We start from the raw sequence: 26767 nt of genomic DNA, 5'->3' as shown, positions 1-26767 counted from the left end.
AAGCTATGCTGATATTTTAATATAATTTTTGCCAAGTATTAGAATCCTCATACCGTATCTATTTGCTATAATCTTGTTTTATTAAAAGTAAATTTAATTTAAAAAAGTAATACGTGCATGCTTAGAGTATGACAAAAAAGTATAGTAATTATTTTTGTTATGTTTTCAGGTATAGATCTGGAACAGATGAATTCATAGTAAACTAGATAGATAGATAGATAGATAGATAGATAGATAGATAGATAGATAGATAGATAGATAGATAGATAGATATAGATATATAGATATATATACACACACACATACACACACACACATATATACACTGCTCAAAAAATAAAGGGAACAGAAAATAAGACATCCTACTATTAAATACAGTACATTGTGTTAAGTGTTCCCTTTATTTTTTTAGCAATATATATATATATACATACATACATACATCCACACACACACACATAAACACATATATACACATAAATACACACATATATATACATATGTATACATACACACACAAATACACATGTACACATATACACACATATACATATACACATATACACACATACATATACATACATACATACATACATATATGTATATGTATATATATATATATATATATATATATATGGATCTTTGGTCATTCGGGTTTTTCCCCGCGTAGAATTGAAGGTGTAGGAGCAACGTTTCGACGGAATCCCATCCGTCATCCTCAGGCTGGTGGCTTCAGCTTCCTTCTTCTGGGAGAAGCATGTGGTAGAAGCATATATATATGGACACGGTGGCTCAGTGGGTTAGGACGCTGAGCTTGTCGATCAGAAGGTCAGCAGTTTGGCAGGTCGAATCCCGAGTGCCGCGTAACAGAGTGAGCGCCTGTTACTCGTCCCACCTTCTGTCAACCTAGCAGTTCGAAAGCACATAAAAATGCAAGTAGAAAAATAGGGACCACTACGGTGGGAAGGTAACAGCGTTCTGTGCGCCTTTGGCGTCTAGTCATGCCGGCCACATGACCACGAAGACGTCATCGGACAAGCACTGGCTTTTCGGCTTTGAAACGGAGATGAGCACCGGCCCCTAGAGTTGGAAACGACTAGCACGCATGTGCGGGGAAACCCTTACCTTTTAACCATATATATTTATATATATTTATATACACACACACACACACACACATAAATAAATAAATAAAAAATAAAATAAATATAAAACTAATTGATGTTAATAAGAAAAAAATCACAAATTTATAATGCTAATTGAAGGAAGTATATTCCGTAAGAATATGTTGCAAAATCCTGTCATATAAACTGATTGTCCACTAAGCAATTATGTTTGCAAGGTGACGAAATATAATCTAAATTTTTCTTGACTGCATATGCAAAGAAAATCAGCAGAAATTATTAAATAGTATTTTCAAATTTGTATTGAATATGCTGTATTCCGATTGTATCTCCTAATAATTTCTAGAACCAAAAATAAAAATTAGATGTCAAAGTAATATTTTTAATTAAAGCATACCTCAGTATTTTAATTGAAACAGTCAAGAACCATTGGTATTTATCATTTGCCAGAATAAATCTTCTTGAATTCCTTGTTTAATTCTGTTGGAATTTTTTTTCTTAACAGTAAAGTGTACCAACCTATTCCTCTAAAAAGAATCTAATTTGATTAGTTAAGTAAAAAAAATGCATAAACATTTTATGGTTAAATACTATGGAATTATTTGTTTTTCCAGTGTTTAGGTGATCAGTCTGCTGCATTAGTAGGACAAATGTGCTTCAAGGATGGCCAAGCAAAGAATACGTAAGATTAATAGGAACTATTACATTATAGACTTATTACAGAAAGAAAAATCAATATAATACAAAATCAATACAATGTGACTTAAACAATCCAGTACTTAGAGATGTGCAGATAGAGGTATTTTTTTCTGTTTGTTGGGTTAATTGCAGGGGAACAAAATTTTGGATTTTTAATAAAATATCCATAGAAATAAAAGTGCTGATCCATTTATTGGCCAAGTATAAATTGGACATCTGTCTTTTAAGAACCAAAAGGCTTTGGTTTCTCTGGAATTTCTTGGATTGACCATGTAACCATGCTATTTAATTTGGATACTATACGGAGCATAAGAATAGGAAACGTGGACATTTAGATTGTTGCTATTTATGAATAGTTTTAGAGTGATTTTTTATTCCAAATTTTTTGATATTTATCTGCTGCAGGTTCTTCTTCAGCAGTTTAGCTGAAGAATTACATTCTGCTTTTTAGATGTATTTCAGTAACTTGTTTTTTTCCCACTGTAGGTATGGAACAGGCTGCTTCTTACTCTGCAATACGGGCCATAAGGTTAGTGCTATGAGTGAAACAATTTGCTGTTTTTCAAATAAAAAGACCTTAATGCACATTACACTTAATTGTATATTTTTAAAAAAACATAGTTCAGGTATGTTTCCTTTCTCTTTAATGTCTTCTATATAATATTTAAATAATTTATTTTACTTATTAATCAAATTCATACAGCCATTCCTCTCACAAAAGGCAAGTTGAAATCGTGTTGTAATAGACTCTTGGTTCAGGCTTTAGCTTCATAATATTTTTGAGAAATTGATTAGTATGAAACCCTTAAAGTGATACCCATATTAGAAAGCTAATACATTAACCAGTTTTTAAGACAACTGAAAAATAATTAGTTTAGTATTTTGGCGATAGCTATCTTTAACAGATGAAATAGCCAATTAGATTTCTAGATAAGTAATTAATATAGCCAGAAAGATTATTGTTTATTAAGATGTCAGAAATGTATTTAGCTACCATAATTCCCCCATGAAATATTTATTGGTAAGTAATTAATACTTTAAACTTTCCACTTATGTTTTAAAATTGTACATGACTATTATAGAGTGACTTTTCCTATAAAGCGGGAATAAGGAATAACTAATACTTTCTTTTTCTTTGTTTTTCTCAGCCTGCACTTTCTGAGCATGGCCTCCTAACCACTGTGGCTTACAAATTGGGCAGGGACAAGGCTGTATGTTATGCATTAGAAGTAAGCCAAATTGTTCATTACAGGTGTTTTGATATTTCAGTTTCAGTGGGTGCCAACCAACCACTTATTTATAGATAAACGCTGTAACTCATGTAGCTACAGCAGAGGTCCCCAACCTATGGGCTGTGGCCCACTACGGGGCTATGGCCTCTTGTCCTCCAGGCCGCGTGTGGCTGGCCAATGCACACACACATGTGCACGCGCTCTCCCTACCTTGCGTCGATGCTAGCCGAGCTGCGAGCCTCTCACCAGCGCTAGGAGAGCCATGTGCCAGTGTTAGCAGCCCACTTGTGGAGCATGCATGCTCACAGACCCGTTTGCTTGCACGCACACAAAGCCACATTTGTGTGTGTGTACTCATGCATGCATAAAGGCGCCTATCCCTCCCTTTCCCACTGGGCTGCCAACCCTGAAAGGTTGCCGACCCCTGAGCTAGAGTATCTTTGATGTCAGCACCATTTTATGCACCTGTATGAAAAAATGTTCACTTTGAATAGTTCATATGTTCATAAATCTAATTGATTACCAGTAATATGGACTCAGTGAGAAGATACAGTATTTGAAGGCAGACCAATATTTCATGTAATTTCAGGATCATTTCACGTGTGCAAGTCAATCATGGGTATGAATTAGACTGAGTTTCCGTTGTTTCCATGAAATTTTAATTATGAATGATCCCAGAATTCTGTAGAATGCTGTCGCAGCATTCTACAGCTATTTAAGATCTTTAAGATTGCTTTTAAAATATTTGTAAGAGCTGCAAAAAAATCTGTGACTAGGACATGGGCAGCATATAAATTTGATAAAATAAATAGGCATGCATCCATTTTAATACATATTTGGATGCTATATTGCAAGAATAATCATGAAGTAATGAATGAAACATTTTTAGTCTGCCTTTTTGTTTTAGGGCTCTGTTGCTATTGCAGGAGCTGTTGTTCGTTGGTTGAGGGACAATCTTGGTATTGCAAAATCTACAGAAGAAGTAGGTGAGTATAACTTTCTAATTTATTGTAAATCTGTAAGAATACAGGGGCTCAAAAGCAGTAGTGGGATTCAGCCGGTTTGCACCACTTTGCCAGAAGCGGTAGCTACTTTTTTGTTACCCAGAATGGACTTCCAGAAGCAGCATCCACACAGAGAATTGATTGTTTCCTATATTTGAATCCCATCACTGCTCAGAAGGGTTCTGTGTTTCGTTCAGACATGTTAACTTAGATAAGAATTTTATTGTGTTCTTTAGATCTATGCCATTTTTAACCCTAGGTACCTAATTTTTAGGCTTGGGGACCCTGTATTTCTTCTGAAAATATAATAGTAAAATATGTATATAGTAATATTGCTAGTAGGAGTAGGAACAATAATCATATATAGTTTCAATTATTACAATTAATTAAAACTACAATTCGACACCATTTTCCTGGGGGGAAAAGATCATTGAGTAGGATTTATTTTTATTCAGATCATACCATAAGGTTTTATTTATGGATATAAATGATCTGTGGGAGGTATATTGTAGTTCAGCACATCTAGATAGTACCAACTTGTTGAAGATTATACCATATATAAAATTTGTACTTCTGCTTCCAGGCTGTATATTTGTTGTATATACATTAATACAGTCAACAGTCTTATTTATTCTAGACATTACTTGTATTTTGTTTTGCAATTCCTAGCTTTCAAATGACTATTTCTCTGCAGAGATAAGTTTTCTGTTTTGTATTGATCTTAGAGAAACTTGCTGCTGAAGTGGGCACGTCTTACGGATGCTACTTTGTTCCTGCATTTTCAGGATTATATGCACCATACTGGGAACCCAGTGCAAGAGGGTAAATATTATCTGATTGAATGTTAAATAGTACTTTTCTGGTGTTCTGCTAATAAAACAGGGCTTATGAAAGTGTATATTCTGCTTTATGCCAAAGGAAAGTACCATTGCTAACATCTGTATTCACTTCATTTGATATTCCCCAGCCCTGTGTCCAGTTTTCCTTTAAAATATATTTATATTAAATCACATGTAGAAGAAGCCGACCTAGTAGTTCTAGCTGACATGAACTACCTCCTTCAAAAGCATTTTTATTTCCTAGACCTAGAATGTCTCCTTGTACATATTAATTTGAGGAATGGCAAAACTCCTTATGACAGCTATTTTCTTGAATACATCTGCTGACCTTTGTTCCAAATTATAGATAACAATATATTGTTTAACTGCAGCTATACCAAAATCATACAAACAATAGGGCAAAATTAATTTTAAAGAGTGAATGTTTTGTCTGAATTAAGGGTGATAGCTTAACTATGATTTATTGCATTCTCTTCCCAAATATCACTTTCCTTGGCAAGGCCACAGTACAAATTATCCCAGAAAAAGCGGCAAATATGAACAAGAATTAAATGCCCAAACTTGGGAGAGGAGTATGTCCAATTTTAACATCTCATACCATTAGTGTGATTGGTTTAGATCCATCCTTAGGCATATGTAATGCCATACTATTGATTCTCAGTTGGATTCTGCAGATATTGCCAATATATTCTTTCAGGCAGTTACTTGCATGATCACAGTGAGACAGTATATTGTATTTTAATACTATTATTATTTCCAACTAGTATCGTTTGTCTTCTTTTGCAGAATTATCTGTGGCCTTACTCAGTTTACAAATAAAAACCATATTGCCTTTGCTGCATTAGAAGCTGTCTGCTTTCAAACACGGGAGGTATAGATTATGAGTACTGTACTATTAGGATTTTTGAGTTTAATTTTTTATAATATTGTTTTTTTTATTTCTATAGGCAGCCATGCCTAAATGTGTTGAAACTGTAGCTTATTTCACCTTCTGAGATATTAGTTCAAAATGTAAAATAAAATTTTCAACTAACATTTTCTCCTACTTTATGTTTTGTTTGCTCTTACTGATTTTTTATAATGCCATAAAGCCAAATGTTTCAACTAATTATTTTTTGATATGTAATCTATAAAACATTTTAGTTTTTATTGGAAAAAATAATAGGAATTGTTTGTTTTAGATATTGGATGCAATGAATAAAGACTGTGGGATACCACTTAGTCAGTTACAAGTTGATGGAGGAATGACCAACAACAAGATCCTTATGCAACTCCAGGCTGATATTCTTTGTATTCCAGTAGGTAAGGTAAAAGTCTCCTTGCATTTTATTTTGAATTGCTATATATAAGGCTCACTATGACTTTTGGAAAAAATATTTCAATTTACTTACATTAAAATATATTTCTGGAATTATATATATATATATATATACCAAGATTTTCAGCCTTGCTAGTGTAGGCTTTTTAGATCCTTTTTATTTTGTAGTCATCTAAGGAACCTGCAGTTCATATTTTTTTGTTTCTTTTTGTCAATTTAGTCTTCCTGCTTTATTTTGAGTACCTGTTATTCAGTTAAATAGTTATTTAGTAACTACATATAAAAGGAACCCTCTTTTAGGAATAATTAAATCATAATTTCTTCTATCGGGATAAAAAATATTGACAACATCATCTTGTCTTGTTTATTTAAGGAAGATTTATATTGCTCTTCCTGTCACTGACATTGTTGTCATGGAAAGGCAATTCTCTGCTAGCACCTTCCTTTAAAAATGCTGCAATTAAAGGGTAAGGAAGTTTACTGCTGAGTTCTAGAAAACCTTCTAAGGATAAAAATTTAAGAAAGAGCATTTGAGCAATACATTTATGGGAGGGAGGAAAGGATACATATATTGGTGAAGGAGCTGAAATATGATTTAAGAAACCCAAGTTCCAGTATTTACCAAATTGCAAAATTAAATGGGCAGCATATCCTTACCAACCCATTAGATAGTTTGGGCTATGAAAATAAAATGGTAGGCAAATCTCTTTTGCATCACTTTAAACTTTTGAGGAAAGACAAGATATGGACTTAATATTAACTAAATGAAACGTTTAATAATTCCTATACAAACACACAGATGTACCTGCAAGAACACCGGTCAAGATGTCAGATGTAATTAAATACAAAAGCAGTATTTAATGGATAAAATACACGGTGGATGTAATTAACCACATTTGGCAGTTGAAATTTGAAAAAAAATATTGCCTTTGACTATGTAAATAGGTTTTTTGTTTGTTTTTGTCAAAGAATACTGTTTTTTAATTGCTTGTTTAAAGGAATAATCTAGGGCTCATTAATGAATATATAGGGTGATGATTCTTTGTGATAGCAATTAAGATAAAGTATGTGTTTGCATTGGTTATTAGTTCCCTGTATTCCAGCTGATTAATCGACAGACTCCTTTTTCATTAAAGAATCCATCTTTGTATAAAGCATTTGTCCTTAATTCACTAGCTACTAATATTTCTCAAGTCAGTTGAATGAAAAGTAAAATAAAGTAAGGTATAAAAGTGAAAAAAAAAGATACTTGTGTTAATACTTAAAATGCTCACATTTTGTCAACATACATTTTGTTCTATCAAGGACTACATAAAAATGCTACCTTGATTTCTGTCTTATTAGTAAAGCCATCCATGCCTGAAACCACAGCACTTGGAGCAGCAATGGCAGCTGGAGCTGCAGAAGGGGTGGGAGTCTGGAGCTTACATCCTGATGACTTTACAGCAGTAACATGTGAACGTTTTGAGCCACAGATCAATCCAGAGGGTAAGAAGGAGTTTTAAGATCTGATCTCTGCTATCTAAGCTCGCTCAGCCTATGCAAATCTAGTCTATTCATAATGATACAAGATTAGCATAGTTTATTCTGTCAGCATAGTTGTGCTACTTCTGAATGGTGAACTTTCTTAGGAAAATTATATTGGGGGAGGGAGGTTGATACTTTCCTTATTCACCACTATCTCAAACTTTCCTTGTTTTTATTTAAATTTTGAGGTTTTCTGACAGTTAATGAAATTCCTATGCGTTTTATCAGACTTTTCTATGTATTACACAGTAGGTGCTTGTATGTTAAATAACAATAATTGTTTGAATTTTTGATAAAAATGTTCTTTATGATTTCAGAAAGTGAATATCGTTATACCAGATGGAAGAAAGCTGTTAAGAAATCAATGGGGTGGGAGACATCAGAACCTCAAGGAAACAGTGAGTCATCATTCATGCATTACTTGTAAAAGTCAAATTGCTTTTTCATACACAATAGATTGTAGCAAATAGAAAAAATAGATTTTTCTATTGATAGTGGTAGTAGTTATAATCCAACCATGTTTTAGTAAGTGTCCTAGAAACTAAAAATATGGAACAATGTATCCACTTATTTTTCAATAATTTATGTTGAGATGCACAACCAGATAGTAGTAAGATAGAAATATACTCTCAAATTATATGAGGAATACATTTCTACTGGCATTTACAACTTTTACTGAGTTGTATGAAAATGTCTAAAGTCTTGAGTACAGCTAGCAATATACTCAAATCCTGCCACCAAGTTTTAAGATTTAATTTAATTTTAAAGTTACAAAAACAGCTTATGTAAATACAGGAATTAATCATATTAAGTATATAAATTCATATAATCACATGAATTTAATTTATCCTGGCCTTAGTGTTCTCAAAGTCAATCACAGTGATTGGCCTGGAAAAAAAATGCAATCTAAGCAGTAAACAGAAACAGTTGAAACCCTTTATAAATTACATCAAGCGTTTAAGACAATTGCATGTCAATTTTGCTTAAGAATGCTTAAAAATTGTATTCCTAAGCTATTTTTGAAGTTTTGAAAGTGCCTCCAGACAAAAGATATAGTAAAAAGCTATTTCAGTTTTGTTTCAAACTACTGAAATACAGATTGTATAAGGCTTCATTTTCACATGAAAATAAAGCATTTATTTATTTTTATATTAATCCATAAAAGATTACTTCTGAATGTAAATTGTTTTATGTACTACATGAACTAGCTAAATAAATATTCAATCCTTCATCAATGACAACTGTAGTACTAAAAATAGAAAAAAAATGAGGTAACAAAATTTATTTGCCTTGATAGGTACAGTTGCAAGAAAAAGTATGTGAACCCTTTGGGATTACGTGGAGTTTTGCATGAATTGGCCATAAAATGCGCTCTAAACATCATGTAAGTCACAACAATAGAAAAACACAGTCTGCTTAAAATAATACTACACAAACATTAGCTGTTGTCATGTTTTAATTGAACATAACATGTAAACATTCACAGTGCAGGGTGGAAAAAGTATGTGAACCCCTAGCCTAATGACTTCTCCAAGAGCTAATTGGAGCCAAGAGTGAGCCAACCTTAACTCCAGTGTGATGATATTGGATGTGTTGCTGACAGCTGTCCTGCCCTTTAAAAACACACCTGTTTTGGGTTTACTGGTCTCAAGAAGCACTGTCTGATGTGAACCATGCCTCGCAGAAAAGAGCTCTCAGAAGACCTACGATCAAGAATTGTTGAGTTGCATGAAGCTGGAAAGGGTTACAAAAGTATCTCCAAAAGCCTTGGTGTTCATGTGTCTACGGTAAGACAGACTGCCTACAAATGGAGAAAGTTTAGCACTGTTGCTACTCTCCCTACGCATGGTCGTCCTGTAAAAATGACTGCAAGAGCACAGCGCATAATGCTTAATGAGGTAAAGAAGAATCCTAGAGTGTCAGCTAAAGACCTACAGAAATCTCTGGCACATGCTAACATTTTTGTTGACACATCTACAATAAGGAAAACATTAAACAAGAATGGAGTACATGGGAGGACACCACGGAGGAAGCCATTGCTGTCCAAAAAAAATATTGCAGCACGTTTGAAGTTTGCAAAAGAGCACCTGGATGTTCCACAGCACTACTGGCAAAATATACTGTGGACAGATGAAACCAAAATTGAGTTGTTTGGGAAAAACACACAACACTATGTGTGGAGAAAAAAAGGCACAGCACATCAACATTAAAACCTCATCCCCACTTTGAAACATGGCGGAGGGAGCATCATGGTTTGGGGCTGCTTTGCTGCCTCAGGGCCTGGACGGATTGTTGTCATTGATGAGAAAATGAATTCGAGTTTATCAGGACATTTTGCAGGAAAACGTACGACCATCTGTCCGCCAACTGAAGCTCCGCAGAGGATGGGTGATGCAACAGGACAATGACCCAAAGCATACAAGTAATTCAACAAAACAATGGCTTCAACAGAACAGAATACGCCTTCTGGAGTGGCCCAGTCAGAGTCCTGACCTCAACCCGATTGAAATGCTGTGGCATGACCTTAAGAGAGCGATTCACACCAGACATCCCAAGAATATTGCTACACTGAAACAGTTTTGTGAAGAGGAGTGGTCCAAAATTACTCCAGATCGTTGTGCAGGTCTGATCTGCAACTACAGGAAACGTTTGGTTGAGGTTATTGCTGCCAAAGGAGGGTCAACCAGTTATTAAGTCCAAAGGTTCACATACTTTTTCCACCCTGCACTGTGAATGTTTCCATCTTTTCAATTAAAACATGACAACAGCTAATGTTTGTGTAGTATTATTTTAAGCAGACTATGTTTTTCTATTGTTGTGACTTACATGATGTTTAGAGCGCATTTTATGGCCAATTCATACAAAACTCCACGTAATCCCAAAGGGTTCACATACTTTTTCTTGCAACTGTACATTTTTATTAAAGTGCAATCACATGAAATATATTTGGTTTAATTAATCAGTGCTGGTTTATGACTTTCAGTAAGAACCTAAGTATTTCTATTTAGAAATGTATTCTAATAAATTCATTTGGATTATTGTCCTTCTAAGCGTGCTTAAACTGTAGGCCTGTTGATTTGATTAAGATTTTTTAGTATAATTAAGTACAATAAGAAAATTTAAAGTAGTGAATTCACTGTAATTAAAAAATCAAAAATAACTGTAAGATGTTAATTCCTCCAGCCAGGAGGAGGATGAATCAGTGAGACCAAAGATTTCAGATATGGCAATAGATTATTTGACACACTTTTTTTTAAAGTCCTAATAACTGCAGAAAGAAAATTGGGGGGGGGGATTTCTTGTTTTTTAACAGTAGGGTTGAGCAATGTAAGTTAGAAACTCCAACAATAGGGGGAAAAAAACATAACAATATTTTTCCTTATACAAAGCAGTAGTTTCTGTGTTGTTGGAAAGATATGGGCAGGTTAGTAAAGGACAATGATATACAATGTTTAGTTTTGTAAGTCCTAATTATTATCTAGTTGACTTATTGACTGGGCCAAAACTAAAGCTTCACTGGTTTCAAGAAACTACAGGAGTTCCTCCTTTGCATACGATTATATAATGTCAATAAAAACCTTTTTTATAATGGTGATATTAATAGCAGCCAATAGTAATTGTCTTGGCAATTTTACATAAACATTATATGATAACCAGTAAAATACAATACAATTAATATTTATCTTAGCAATTTTGCCATAACAATCTTGTGCTTAGTCAAACACTGGAAATGCAACCCAGGCAGGAAAAAAATTGGGAATATCACATATTCTGTATGAAGAGCACAAGAAATGCAATTATATATTTTTTTTATTTCAAACAAAATTTATTTTAGCTTTAAAATGTTCTGTTTATGAAAAAAGTAAGTTCTTTTTTAAATTCAGCAAGCATTACTGTAAGTCGGATGAGAAAGATGTAAAAGGAGACAAGCCTTATTTACAATTGATATAAAATTAGTCTGAAGAGAATTAATATGTAAAAACTTGAGAACCTTTTAATTAGATGCAGTGCTGTTTCTTGAGAGCAGTTTAAATGCTTGTTGCTACTTGAAAGTATTGTGCTGCTTGCTGCAGAATACTATACACAGCTGCTGTGAAATGAATGGCAATGAATTCAGTGAACTTTGGTCCTTGGTAAATGATATAACACTGCAGCTTTGCAATCTATAGAGCTTTCTAGATATGACTGTCATAAATGGTTTTAGTACTGTACTTGCTCATTTATAGTTAACAATAGCAATTTTATGCTTTCAATTCAAGTCTGGAGACAGTTGGTACATGTATATTTCACTTGCTGATAGTATAAAGTGTATGATGGAGCAGGCACAATGCATGATTGGATAAGAGATATGCAGTGCCCACATTACATGTACTTCATACACAGTCAATATTTTTTAAAAACAAAGATAAGTGTGAGATTGTGTATAATCAGACACACATGAATTCACTCTTCCATCTTCCGTAGCGCGTTCATTCTTCTTGCATTATTCGTAATGCTTAATATCAGCTTTATTTGAAATTCTGTACTACCTACTTTATTAGTAGCAAATTGTTTCTGTCTAAATAATCTTAAATATTGACACTGGATGCAAGACTGAAATATATTTAAGCCTCAGCGTTGTCCTATTTCTAATTATTACTATATGCTGAACTATCTGTAGCATTTTGCAGAATTTCTTATCTCTTTTAATTTTCTTCATGTAATTCTTAAATAGTGCAATTTACACGTATCTCTCTCTCTTGATTTGTTTGACTGGAACCTTTCTTCTGGATGACATCAGGTGAAACTAGTATCTTCTGTAGTCTGCCTTTGGGCTTTTTTATAATGAGTAGCCTGTTAATGTTAATCGGAGCAAAGTATATCTCAGGTTAGTTTATATTTTGAAATGTCTTGTTTTCCACAAGATAATCACTACTAGGTGATTTAAATACTTTCAGTTTGAAAAAAAGTGTTTAGTATTGGTGTATATGAAGAAATATTTAATAACACTAGCTCTTAATAATTTTAATTTAATAGTCTATTTTAAAAGTTCCTATAGAAAATGCAGAAAGTATTTAAACATCTGCTATTAATTTTTTATACTATTTCAAATCCATTTTAAAAAGTGGGGAGGAGTGCCTTGAATACATCTTGATTTTCTATAGGCTATGATAGGTACACATTCTAATTATTTCTTTTTTGAGGTTTTATAACTACTGGAAAAAACCACATAACTGCAAAAAAAATCAGAATTTGTGCTTTTATGAGTAATTTTTTAAATTTTTTCTAGATTAGAAGATTTACTGTAAGATCTTACATCTGAAATTGATTGTTATCCCTGTCAAATTAATTTCCTTTAGATGCCACAATACTCATCACTTAAGGCAAAATTAGTATCCTAAAACAATGCTTATTTTAATGTAAAAATAATAAGTTTCATATTTTTTTCTGTTTGAAAAAACAATAGTTAATATTTTGTCAGATTTCCTTTTCTTTTTCATCTGTTAAGAAATGTGAATAGCTAAATTGATTTGGTCACAATTGAAAATTATGCTTAGCAGAATGAAGTATCGTGTCATAGTTTAAAACATGTACAGAAAATATAAGTTAATCTTGTACATGGACAGATAATATAGATACTATTGGCAGAGGAATTTCAAGAAGCATTTATTCAGGTGATATTTACCAGAAGTAATGAACTTTCCCCCCCAGCTCTGTACAAATGGATTGTTATATATAAAAGAGAATTTTATTTTCATTCTTTAATAAGCTTAAACAATAGGTAATTTGTTCTTTTAATTATTTACAATTTACAAATAATTGCTGTATAATGCTCGCCCTCCTCAAATATTGCATCCCCCAAATCTCACAATAAGAATCTTACAACTGCTTCTCTGGAAGCTCCTGTATGATTCTATAGCAACTTAACAGCAGGAGTCAGTTTCTCCATATAACTACATTATTAGTTTACACTTTTTTATCATAATATTCAAGGTGGCCTAAAATTCAAGATGGAGATTTCTGGAAACTCTTACTCAGAACTAGGCTTTTTAGTTTCAGGAAAGTTCTATTGAGACCATATCTTGGTATAGTAATGTAAGACTGCAACTGAATTATATTTTCAACAGAAAATTTAAATGTAGAAAAAGAAATGTTTTATGAGCCACAGAGGTGGCTGAATAAAGAAGTCTTTCTACTATAAAGTGGGGAATTCAGAGTATTTTTTTTTCTTATCAAAGGACAGGTTCCTTACACAAGGCAAGCATATATAATTCCACGTTATTTTGGATTAATAACATTAATAACATTTGATGTTGAAATCACTGTTTTCAGTATTTAAAAAACTATTGTAAAAAAATAATTTCTGACTTGATGTCTCTTAAATTTTGAAAGCAGTTTTGTATGCAGCTTTCTAGAGTACTGCTGCTACATATGCCCTTTACAATCCATATATGTAAATACAGTGGTGCTCAAAAGTTTGTGAATCCCTTTGAATTTCAGTATTTCTGCATAAATATGACCTGGATCGTTTCCCCCAATAAATCAATGACCAAGTACAGTGTATTTGATTCATTTGTTTTGGGTTCTTTCTATCAAATTTTAGGATTTCTGTGGAGAAAGGTTATATTTTTTGTCATATTTCTGCAGAAATATTGAAAATTCAAAAGAATTCTCAAACATTTAAGCACTGTATATATAGAATAGGTGTAATGTTCTTCAGTAAACATGTTCTCTGGACAGATATATTTAGACATATTTTCTGGATAGATATAGAGGGGCTGCCACAAGGAAGAGGGGGTCACGTTGTTCACCAGATCACCAGAGGAAAGGACAAGAAAAAATGGTTGGAAACTGATCAAAGAGAGAAGCAACCTGGAATTAACTTTCTGACAGTGAGGACAATCAACCAGCTTGCCTCCAGAAATCATGGGCACTCCTATCACTGGAGATTTTTAAGAAGAGACTAGACAGTCACTTGTTTGAGATAGTATAGCTTCTCCTGCTTGAGCAAGGGGCTGCACTAGAAGACCTCCAAGGTCCCTTCCAGCTCTATCATATTCTAGTTTATTTTTATTTTATTTTTTGCTTTTAAGTCACATGAAATGGTGTTTTATGAAACTGTAAACCATTTTTGAGCGAATGGTGCTTTATAGAGTTGCACTGTGTGTGTGTGTGTGTGTGTGTGTGTGTGTGTGTGCGCGCGTGTGTGTGTGTGTGTGTGTGTGCATGCAGGCTGTAAAACAAATCACTTCAAGCACTTAACTTTATATATTTAAGTATAGCTTGCATTTTTATTAGGTCTAAACATAATGTGAAGTACACTTTGAAATCCTACTTTAGATTTCCTTGCATGAACAACATTAAGGCTACCTTCTAAAAAACCCACAGTAATTCTGTTTTGTATTATCTTTGTATTATATAGTTACTGCCTTATATATGAATACTCTTTTTCCTCTTTTCCTATTCCAGTAGGCAGAGAACTTGTTACACTGAAATGGGGGAAAAGGCAATTAGAGGAGCACTTCAAAATCCTTTAGTGATGTTGTTACTTAGTAAAACAATTGCCATTGCATATGTTTCCTACAATGCAATTTCATGCTTCTATAGGTTAGATAATATAATCCATGCCCCAGGTTGGCACTGTTAGGATTTGATAGGTGATTTAGTTTTAGTTAATTATTTCCCCAGAAGATATCTTAAGTATTATATTTATCCTCTTAACAAAAAATATTTGATTAATGATCCTTTTTTCCCCCTTTCAGGTAAATTCAAATGAGGCATTTTAATGGATTTCAGGAGACTGTAACATCTCAAAAGAATGTGGTGCTTTCTTAACAATTTTAACAGCATTATTTTGACACAGTTCACTGTCAAAAGTAACTATTTTGGAAAGGGATTTAATCAGGAACAAGCAAAATATAGCCGCAATTACCTATCTGCTTTAAAAGTAAAGTGGAAAGAACTTGGTTAACTTCTGTAACTGCTATCACTTGTTTTGTCCACTTTGAAATGAAAAATGAAATAAAAAAAGTTAACGGGGCTTTTTTTAAAAAAATCCAAATGGTACAATTCAAGAACTTCATTGTATACACTTAAGTTGTGGTGATTTCTTTTTAGAAATTGCTTATAGCAATACTTTCCAAAATCATCTTATGAGAATTGAAGAATCAGTAATATATTTTGTAACAAGGAAAGAACAGTTATTTATTCCTACTTTTCATATGCATTGGTTATCATATTAAGGATTCTAAGCTACTAAATAAAACTGGTAGACTTCAGAAAGCTTATTTAAAATTAAACCTAGTATTTAAAATATAGTGTGTATGTATAGCAAGAAAGCTATATGTTTGAAATACTGTAATATAAATCAAATTGCCAAGTGTATGGATATGAAGATTAAATATGAGCTTTAAAAGTTCAGATAACTACACTTATTTTAGTAAATAATCATATTTATGGGCTTTGGTTGAAAACCACAAACATTTTTCAATCTTTCATTTTACTTAAAAGTTTGGACCAAAATTTGCTTCTCAGTGGGATGCCATTATAAGCAGTGGCAATCATGATTTCTGGATATAATAATTTAGATATCCAAAGAATAAAATAATTTTTATAGGTCCCAAAGTTTAACACTAATGTATGTCAGAACAATACTTTATAAAATTCATATTTTCATTAAGAATTAAAATAAAATCAAACATTGCTGGCTTGCAGATTGATCCCCTCTTTCAAACTGAGGATATATCTGGTAAAATGATGACAAACAGCTCATAGAAATCTCCATGTTCTTTGAAATGTGTCTTCAATGCAAACTATCCTTCTTTTCATAGTTAGACTTCTCTAGGATAGGATTCAGGATTTGCTTTGCACACTACTGGAATGAGGTGGAGTTGAAAATACAGTGAATCTAGGCTGCTACTATTTGAAGATGCTTCAAGACTATTCTAGTATAATGAGAAAATGCCTATGGAGAGATTAACATAGCTTCTTCCCTGCGTTAAAATATATAATTAAAAGGTAATAGAAAATTGACCTGCTGCTCTCTTTTGTTATAAAACTTACCTGATTCAAAGTGCAGTGTGTAAACATATTGAAAGATAGCAATATTGTAATGTATGCACACTGGCAGCTAAAGAATATGTGCATGGTGAAACAGTTTCTGGGTCTGTCATTTCCTTCATTTTGTATATGTCATTAATAAGGAAATAAGAATTGAAAATTCAAATAATGTTAAACTAATGCTTTTTCTTAAGTGTAAAAATGATTTTTGCCTTGGTTTGAAATGTAGAATACTTGTAGCAATTGTTTAATATTTTAACTGAAAACTAGTCTTGATAATCAGTATTTTAGCTTTTTCATAAGCTGAATCTAAGACTACTTATTCTTTCTTTTGTATCACGATTTACTGGTAAATGTCACCATGTATGAACGTAAGCTTCCAAATGTCAATTCCCTAACTCTACTTCTAGACAGGCTTTATATATTTTAAGGCCATATTTGGCAAGCCAACATTTCTCCTGCTTCTGGCAATGTAAAAGACTTTCCTCCCACCTATAAATTTAATGTTCAGAGGAAAGAATACTTTTCTGGATATTTCTTTGGCAAGCTGGGTTTATAGCCATACTTGTTGACAATATCTTACATAGGAAATATACCATTATATTATGGCCGAGAATATAATTTTTTAAAGTTCTATTTTATACAGCTGGAAGTTAATCTGAAAAAGGCTTGTTTTATTATGTTTCCTGCTTACGGTTCCTGCTTTGTATAGTGTATTGGAATTGGCTATTTCATATATGATTCATGGAAGTATATAGGATATTAAATTAAATTGGTAAGATTATAATTATAGTTGGAATTTTGCACAATGTACTACCACTTTTTCTATAAAACAGAATTGTTGGAACTGCTCACTTTTTGTGAATGGAATAATTTTTTCTATATAATTTGAATTGTTAAATGGATACATTGTAAATGTGAAATAGCAAAATTGTCAATATTGCACTTGTAGAAATATATGTGATTTAAAATGTCCTTAGTCTTGTTCTAAATTATGCTTGTGGTGAAACCCATAAATAAAATGCTAATTAAATCTTCACTTCTGGAAATGTTTTACTGAAGCTTGTTGTAATAAATAATGTAATATCAACTTTAAGAATCATAAACTTGAATGTATTTTTTTGGCCTTAAAATAAAAACTTTGCATTTTCAAGTCAAACTGAATATTTTCTTAACCAACCTTTCAACATTTAGGAAGCCTACTATGTAATGCATCTTATGTTATCGCAAGAAACCAGATATGCTTCATTTCCTAGAATGGTGCTTATTGTTAATCATGTTTACTTGAATTACTACATTCTGTCTAAGCAGTTACCAGCTCTCCAGTCAGTTCAAGGTAATGCTACTAGCACCAGCCAATCATACATCACTGAAACTGAGCTGCACTGGAATTAACAGTAGGCATACATTAGATTATTTAATGGTTAACATTTTTAACAAGTTTGTGTGGAGTTCTACAGAAGTACACTCCAATGCACATTTTTCTACTTGAATCATGGAAGGATTAAAGTCATTTTTAAGTAAACCAAGCTATAAGGTTAGATCATGGATACCTAGTATCAGGATCCAGGCTTATGTTTATTCCAAATTGTAATATTACATACTTGAATAAACTGTATTCCTATTCACTAACCCTAACCCTTTGCTGATATCTGGTGTCCCCAGCATGCCTGGCTGAGGAATTCTGGGAGTTGAAGTCCACAAGTCATAAAAGGGCCAAGTTTGAAGACCCCTGTTCTTATACCTGAGCTCTACACATCAAAAAAGAAGAAAGGCTTTACAAAGATACAGCCCTATCTCTTGCCTCAACTTTGTATGCACTGAGTTCTGCAACCATTTGTAGTTAATTTTAATTTGTATTTTTTGCATAGCAGCTAGCAGCTTTGTTAAATTGTTTGTGATAAATAGCTCCAGATGCTTTTAAATTAAAAGCACAGTTTAGTTAAATCTCTTTGGGGAACAGTAAAAGAATAAATAAAACTTCTTAACAACTACATTTTATTTATTTGTGCTGTCAATGCAACTTCCAGATGGCCTCATCAACACCAGCTGCAATTGAGGCATTTTATTGCAATAAAGAGTAAGCAGCTGTGTTGAATAGCCATTTGCCAAAGGTTCAGAACTTCTGTATTTCTAGAAAGTATCATTTGCCATTTGAAATACGGTGCGATTGTTGAAAGTAAGTTTTGTGAGCAACAATTTCCCACTTCTTTTTTCATACAGCCAGTTTGCAATATGTAAAGCAGGAATTAGTACAATAGCATAATAATCTTACTAACACTTGCCTTCTAAAACATGGACAGAAAACATAGTACTATTTAATGAGTTTTTTTACTCCCATTTGCTTATCTGAATGTGTATCATGTTGCTTAGTTTCAGTTGTAAAAATTAGATTTTATTGGGCCACAATTCTAATTTGATAATTTTCTTCTCCCTTTCACCCCCCTCCCAAACACATCTAGCTCTTGGATTTTTAAAAGGAAAGTTGATTTAAAACAAGCCTGCAAATGTAGCAGCTGTGAACCTGTCAGTCTGAACTTCACAATTTATTCATCTTAATACTACAAATATATGGCTTGGAACCAGATTATTTGAAGGACTGACTTTTCCAAAGTCACATCTACCCAATCCACCAAAGTAGGCAATGCTGTTGGGTCCCCTCTCCTAAGGATATATACATCTAGTGGGACCAAATAGAAAGGCATTTTCTATGGTAGCTTCCTCCCTGTGGAACATCATCCCCAAAGAAATAAGATTGGCCCCCACTTTGACACTCTTTCACAAAGCCAGCAGAATCCAGAATGGGACGGAGCCCATTAAGTGGCTCATTTGACTGATTGTTGTTGTAAAGGGGGTCAGGGTTATTGTTTTTTATATTGGGTTTTATCTTTGCAAGCCATCGAGCCACTGAGAGTGAGCTGGGCAGCCATATAATTTTTTAAAATAGATAAATATGCAGCAGCTTTTTTGTTCCTGGTTCTTTTCCTATCTTTCTCTGGTGTTTGGCTTGGCTTTTTCATGTGCTCTCTTATCCTTAGACACTGAAACATTCTCACTATGGTAATAATCCATAGGATTTCACACACTTTCCCTTTCTCTCCTTTGCAACGTCTTGATTTTTTCATTTCACATCTGCCATTCACCAGACTATGTACTCTAATAACACTTCACTTCAAATATATCAACCCTTCCATTCCATCCTTTAGTAAATATTATTGCTGCAATCTTGCAATCCTTTACAATTTTTTTAGAGCTATCACAAATTTCCTATACACACACCCTACATTTTAAATCTCCTAATTAATGGGTTTTCTTTTCTCTATCTTTATATAGCTGCAAACCAGACAGCCTCCCAGTTCAGTCCCCAACCTAGCCCACTGCTTGGAGGAAGACTCAGGTCTTCATGGAAGGCTAAAAGGGTTGACCTTGGTGGTTGATCTGGTGTCTGAAGGGAAGTCTATATCTTTCTGTGGATTTTTGCGAACTGCCTAAAATCAGAGTAAGATAGGTGGCCATATACATCCTGAAAGTATATAAATAACTAAACAGTTGTCTCTCAGATAACCAACTGGCAACCAATGCAGCACCCAAAGCACACAGGCACAGTGAGGCATGCCTATTACTTCCTGTGCTGCTCCATTCTGAATCAGCTCTAGCTTCCTACTTGTCTTCAAGCACAGACCTATGTAGATAACAATACAGTAGTCCATTTGTGGGTGACAAAAGTGTGGACTGAAGAAAACAAACACAGTTGCAACAGCAGCAATTGTCGATTACAGGGTTGCAATTTCTAAACATTCCATACACAAAAACTTTACAGAACAGCCAGGCTTTATTGCCTTTCTTGAACTTCCAACAGAATTGGTGCTAAGTTGAGCTCAGATGGTGTTCTGCTCAGAGAGAGAGGAACATATGGAAAAAAGGATGCCTTTATGGTCTCAGATATCAGCAGATCTTCAGGGATGGGATGCAAAGAGTGGTTTCCCTATGAGGCTCTCCTACAGATATCCAAATTCTGACCCATGTAGAGCTTTAAATAAGAAACCAGCACTTTGAATAGCACTCTGAAGGCAACTGGCACCCAAGCAGCTCCTGTGATGTTAATAGTAAACCAGGAAGCACCCCTAAATATAAAAGCTGCTGCATTATGGCTAGTTGTAGCTTCTGAGTGGTATTTAATGGAAATCCCAGGTGTAATGAATTACAATAGTCCAAGTGAGAGGTGAGCCGGAAGTCTTCTATTATTATTATTATTATTATTATTATTATTATTATTATTATTATTATTATTATTATTATTATTATTATTATTATTATTAAAAATATTCTCTATTACTTTTTTATTTTAATTTAATTTTTAATTTTAATTTTTATTTTAATTCCATTTATATCCCGCCCTTCTCCAAAGACTCAGGGCGGCTTACAAGCTTAGCAGTATTATTACATTTGATTAGTGCTTAATAAATATTTATTTATTTATTTAATTAGATTTTTATACCGCCCTATTCCCGAAGGACTCAGGGCGGTTTACAGGGCAGCATAAAATACAATATAAAAGATAATATAAAATTAAAATAAATTAAATTAATTAAGCCCAACAATTAAAACAATATTTAAAAAGCTAAAACCCCTTCAGTCCAGGCCTGATAAATCGAAAAGCCAGGTTTTCAGGTCCTGGTGAAATGAATGCAGATCGGGGGCAGTCCGGAGTTCCACAGGTAAATCATTCCAAAGGCCAGGCACGCCTAGAGAATGCCCTCCCTCTGGGGATCACCCGCCGGCACTCCCTAACTGGCGGCACCCTAAGGAGGGCCTCTATGGGAGTGCACAGGACGATGGGAAGTTGATGCTGGCAGCAGGTGCTCCCTAAGATAATCCGGACCCATGCCATGTAGGGCTTTATAGATCATCACCAGCACCTTGAATCTCACCCGGAGGGCAACTGGAAGCCAATGCAGCTCGTGGAGAAGAGGCGTCAAGTAGATTTTAGCTTTTAGCTTTTACCACACAACAAGTAGTGAATTTTTTACGTAGTGGTTTTGAAAGTATCTACGTTTTATCCTTCTCATACCACAGAGATGCATGCCATCCAAGTTGCAGATCACGTCTTTCTAGATATAACAGTCTGTTATGTCTGAGAATTATCCATTCTTTTAGCCATATTAAGACACATGCTTGATTGTATAAGGCCCAGTCTGGTAATCCAAATCCTCCATTTTCTTTGGATTCTTGTAGCATTTTCAGTTTAATTCTAGCTTTCTTTCCTTGCCAAATAAATTTCAAAATCAATGTATTCAAATCATCCAAAAAATTCTTCTCTATTTGGAACAAGAAAAGCAGTTTTGGTAATATATTTATTTTCACAGTAGCTATTCTTCCTAACACCGATAGTTGTAAGTTTTTTCCATTTTTCCAGACCTAATTTTATTTGGTTAAGTCATTTTATATAGTTCTCTTCTTTTATTGTTGTACATCTTGCTATTAGGTATATTCCCAGATATTTAACTTTCCTAACTATTTGAAAATCCATTTTTTTCTGACAGTTGTTCTTTAGATATAAGATTTTTAACTATAACTTTTGTTTTTTCTGTTTATCTTCAATCCTGCTACTTCTCCAAATTCCTCAATCCATTTCAATAGTTTAGGAGTTGTCTCCAACAATTATTCTATGATAAATACCAAGTCATCTGCAAACACTTGGTTTATAGCTTCCGTTTTTTATCTCCATTCCTTTAATTTCTGGGTCTTGTCTGATGTTTCTGTTCAAAACTTCCAAAGTCAATTATGAATAGCAATGGGGATAGCGGACATCTTTGTCTTGTGCCTTTCTTTATATTAAAGTTCTCTGTATAATCCCCATTTACCATTACTTTTGCTGATTGTTTATATTGTCTTAATTATATTGATAAACCTTTCTCTAAAATCCAAGCAGTTTAATTGTTGTGTCATAAATTGCCAGCTTACATTATCAAAGGCTTTTTGAGCACCTAAAAAAATTAGTGCCCTTTGTTTTCCTGGGTGCATTTCATAGTATTCTAATGTATCTAAAATAATCCTTAAATTTTGTTTTGTCTTCTTGGTAAAAATCTATTTTGGTCTGGGTGAATAAATTCAACCAAATATATTTTCAATCTCTGCAATTATTGTATCTCCTCTTTCCCATTTTGTATTAGATTCTATTTGCAAAACTTCAATTTACTACAGTTATATCACAAATTAAAATCAAAAGCAACTTTGAAAGAAAGGAACAGCAAGACTGTAGCCCTGCCATGCCTACTTAAACTCAGTGACACTACTCTGCCTCCCCCGACATACTTAGCTAAACTTGAAGTACTTAACCATCAGAGGGCTTTTACTCTACCTCAATTATACTATATTTCAATTTCATCATAGAAAAAACATGTACTCTAGTCAGATACAATTGCTATCTATAAAATGTATCATTAACTGCTCTAATTTACAGCAACATTTCCCAAAGTATATTTAAATCCCAAACTTCAATTATTGCCTGCTCGTAAAAACTGATCTTACAAGTACATTAAAATGTAATTGCCATGGATACAAATCATTAACAGTTAGGACCCACTAAATATGTTTTTATAGAACTGTTCCCAGTTAATTTACACTGAGTGGTACATAAGTCTAAGTGCTATTTGAAGATGAGATAATTACATTTAATTATAGCTAATATATTTTCTGATACTACCAAATAAAAGTTTTTTTAATAAACAAGGAAACAACTATGCTATAAATGCAATCTGTGATTATGGTATGTATTTATGTGCAGTATCTGTAATAGAAAGCCACAAGTTACACTAATTTCCTGGGAAATTATGGTGTATTCCTTTTTCAGGAAAGTAAAAGTAGTAGATTTCTGCCCTGCTGATCCACAGCTTTTATGTGTTGTCTTAGGACAAAGAGCTATTTTATGACCACAGGTAGATGAGAGGCTAATACAGGGGTGTCAAACTGCAGGTGTGATGCATCATGCCGAAACCGCACCCATCCCATTGCCGGCAATGGCAAAAAAGTCATGATACGTCGCGACACATCACATCACATTGAAAGTTTGACACCCCTGGGCTAATATAAAGAAAATGAAGTCACCACACATGCAGCAATTAGGTCATTAGCAGATCAGATTCTTGGCTAACTTCAGTATTACTTATGAAAATATCTAGCTTGCCCTTCAGAACAAAACAGAATCAATCAAATATAAATAAATTGACTAAAAAATAAGTAAATGTACACACTGAGCATTGGATCTGATTTTGTAGCATCAAGCTACAGTGTGCACATTTACTTATTTTTAATTGCTATCAATGATCTAATCACCAATGATGGCTGGGTGATAGCATAAACTGCTAATGCAGAGATGCTGTATAAACCCCGTGTTGGGCTGCAAATGTTTGTTACTGACAGATTTAGACAAATCTTGGCCAGTTATTAAAATATCAGCCATGTCCTCTTAGGTGGAAATGATGGGAACTATAATCCACCATACAAAAGGGAATAGATTGTGAATGGTTGCTGAAAGTAGTCTTTCAGCTTATGTAGGATGTAAACAAAGCCAATTGTTTTCTTATTGCTTGAAGTGAATGAAGAATGCATTCTGAAACAGGCTAATCATCTTCTCCTCAGATGCAAGAGAAGCCCCCACTCTTCTGGTTTCCTGGAAGAGTGTTTAGACCTCATTCAAAAACCATAGGTAAAGCTCTCAATGTTTAAGTGCTATGGACAGCACTAAATTTTGTTGTGAGATACACAATGACAATAAATATATTCTATTCTATTTTGTAAGGTGGTTAACTTTCTGCCAAGAGTTCAGTAGCTTTGCTTAACTTAAGCATGTATTGGCTATCTTTGCTTTACTTTTGATAATTGGAGGAAAGCTTTTTTTTTTTTAGAAAGGTAACAAATTGAATGTAGAGAAGCGAGTCTCAAATGAAATATTGGATTTGGGTTCACTACACTCCATGTATAGGGGAACTGCAGATCATCTTAATTTAGTGACATTTTTATTTTTCCTTCATATTAATAAAATTCTAAAGTAGAGTTCATTCTGTGTTAACTTGCTTGTTTTCACTCTAACTTAAAAAGAAAAAGGTGAGAGGAAATCTTCACACAGCTGTCGAAAAATCTCAAGATGATTTATCTGTATACAGCTTTATTTGTGTAACTTCTCAGAACTTTCACTCCCATCCTAGAGTTATACACCAGCCAATCAAGGCCAGGTCCTACAGCCTCATCACCATGGAAATAACACTATTTAGTTTGGTGCCAGGTCGTAATAAAAGCCGTAGTTTTGAGCCTTAAGCTTTGGCTTGAGAGATCACTACTGTACACTCTGGTCATTTTGAGGTCTCTCCACTGTTGTTATTGGGGCTCCCCAACATCTAAAGGGAGAGCATCTTCTTTGGTACATTATGCTTTTATATTTCTATTCACATGTTAAATATGTTAATAAAGTTTAAATTCACCTTACATACTAGCATGTTTTATTGTCTCTAGATCCTCAACAAACCAATTATTTGACACTTGGCCACTGCTTGACACTTGGAATCTAGATAGTGACAGGATCTAGCCTATTCTTCAAGTCTTTCACTTGTTTATATTTTCACATCAGTATTGGAGCATTTACCTCACTTTCTTCACTACTTCATAAATGCAGATATCTCACAGCATGTACTTTTCTCCCAATGGAACTCTGGGCACATTTTAGTCACTATGATGGGAAAGAAGAAAAGGTACCTTTGAGCACCCGACCAGAGATCCCAGGGTATCCTAAATGAAAAATGAAACTCAACAATAGATCAATGGGGGGAAAGACGGGGGGGAGCAGGAGTCTGTAAATTCTGTTCAAAAATCAGCCAACATTATATTATTTTTAATTAAGCTAAATTTAAGCATTTTTAGAACTGTCAGCTGTGTAAAATAAAGCTATTACATTTCATTCCAAATGTTTCTTAGTTGCATTTATGTTAATGATCCAGTTGTAGCTGTTGTGATTTGGGCACTCTACCGTAAGTGAAAAAAATGCAGAACTGCAGAAAATGTTTTACCTTAGTAGATCATTGGCAGGAAAATTGAATTTGGACTATACCCCATGCATAAAAAAATGTCCAAGGAGTCCATGATAGCAAATTGTGTATGGAGAGGCACTGGACATATCCTACATTTAAAAGAACACTGAGCTTGTCGATCGGAAGGTCGGCAGTTTGGCGGGTCGAATCCCGAGTGCCGCGTAGCAGAGTGAGCGCCTGTTACTCGTCCCAGCTTCTGCCCACCTAGCAGTTCGAAAGCACGTAAAAATGCAAGTAGAAAAATAGGGACCACTACGGTGGGAAGGTAACAGCGTTCCGTGCGCCTTTGGCGTCTAGTCATGCCGGCCACATGACCACGGAGACGTCCTCGGACAAGCGCTGGCTCTTCGGCTTTGAAACGGAGATGAGCACCGGCCCCTAGAGTCGGAAACGACTAGCACGCATGTGCGGGGGAACCTTTACCTTTACCTTTAAGGGATTATATAAATAAAATTCACATGTAAAACAAATAGTTCATGTAAGTTGAATAACTGAATAAAAATATGTAAGGAATCAAGAAAATTTAGCACTGTATACACTTAAGAGTAACTTTGCTTTTCTGAAGCTGATCTAAACAGGACGGTAGGTATATATTGTAAGGTAAGTTGTATAGTCACCAAAATATGATCTCTTAGTTCACAAACCCTATAATGACATGACATAAAATCACAAGCAACAGACAACTTTAACAAAGTTACTTCAATATCAAAAATGCCTGTTTAAACACTGGATGAGATATTTTACAGTATACACGTTAGTTACCTAGGCTTCAATTGTTTTTAAAGAGGGAACCATGTTTCAGGGAATTCATATATGTTGGACACAAAGCATCAGAAAAAGCAGCAAGGATCATTTAATTCATTCTTAATGAATGAATGAATGAATGAATGAATGAATGAATG

General features: G+C 34.0%; 1 protein-coding gene across 2 annotated transcripts in view; it reads left to right on the top strand.

Annotated features, from left to right (window-relative positions):
- Positions 1 to 18734, top strand: part of GK (glycerol kinase) — a 48900-nt gene extending 30166 nt beyond the window's left edge. The window contains exons 10-20 of one of the 2 annotated variants that reach the window (XM_081327541.1): positions 1739 to 1806; positions 2310 to 2352; positions 2972 to 3052; positions 3963 to 4041; positions 4785 to 4881; positions 5685 to 5769; positions 6080 to 6200; positions 7561 to 7704; positions 8061 to 8141; positions 12524 to 12610; positions 15486 to 18734. In XM_081327541.1, coding sequence (XP_081183667.1) covers positions 1739 to 1806; positions 2310 to 2352; positions 2972 to 3052; positions 3963 to 4041; positions 4785 to 4881; positions 5685 to 5769; positions 6080 to 6200; positions 7561 to 7704; positions 8061 to 8141; positions 12524 to 12610; positions 15486 to 15499 — 900 coding nt within the window. In that variant the 3' untranslated portion in view covers positions 15500 to 18734. The remainder of the gene's footprint in view (positions 1 to 1738; positions 1807 to 2309; positions 2353 to 2971; positions 3053 to 3962; positions 4042 to 4784; positions 4882 to 5684; positions 5770 to 6079; positions 6201 to 7560; positions 7705 to 8060; positions 8142 to 12523; positions 12611 to 15485) is intronic. The other variant, XM_081327542.1, reaches the window with a different exon arrangement.
- Positions 18735 to 26767: the final 8033 nt, after the last annotated feature.

This window comes from Vipera berus, assembly GCF_964194415.1.
Source record: "Vipera berus genome assembly, chromosome: 4".
Lineage (NCBI taxonomy): Eukaryota > Metazoa > Chordata > Lepidosauria > Squamata > Viperidae > Vipera > Vipera berus.
Note: the sequence above shows the minus strand (reverse complement) of the source record. Positions and strands in the feature narration are given on the sequence as shown.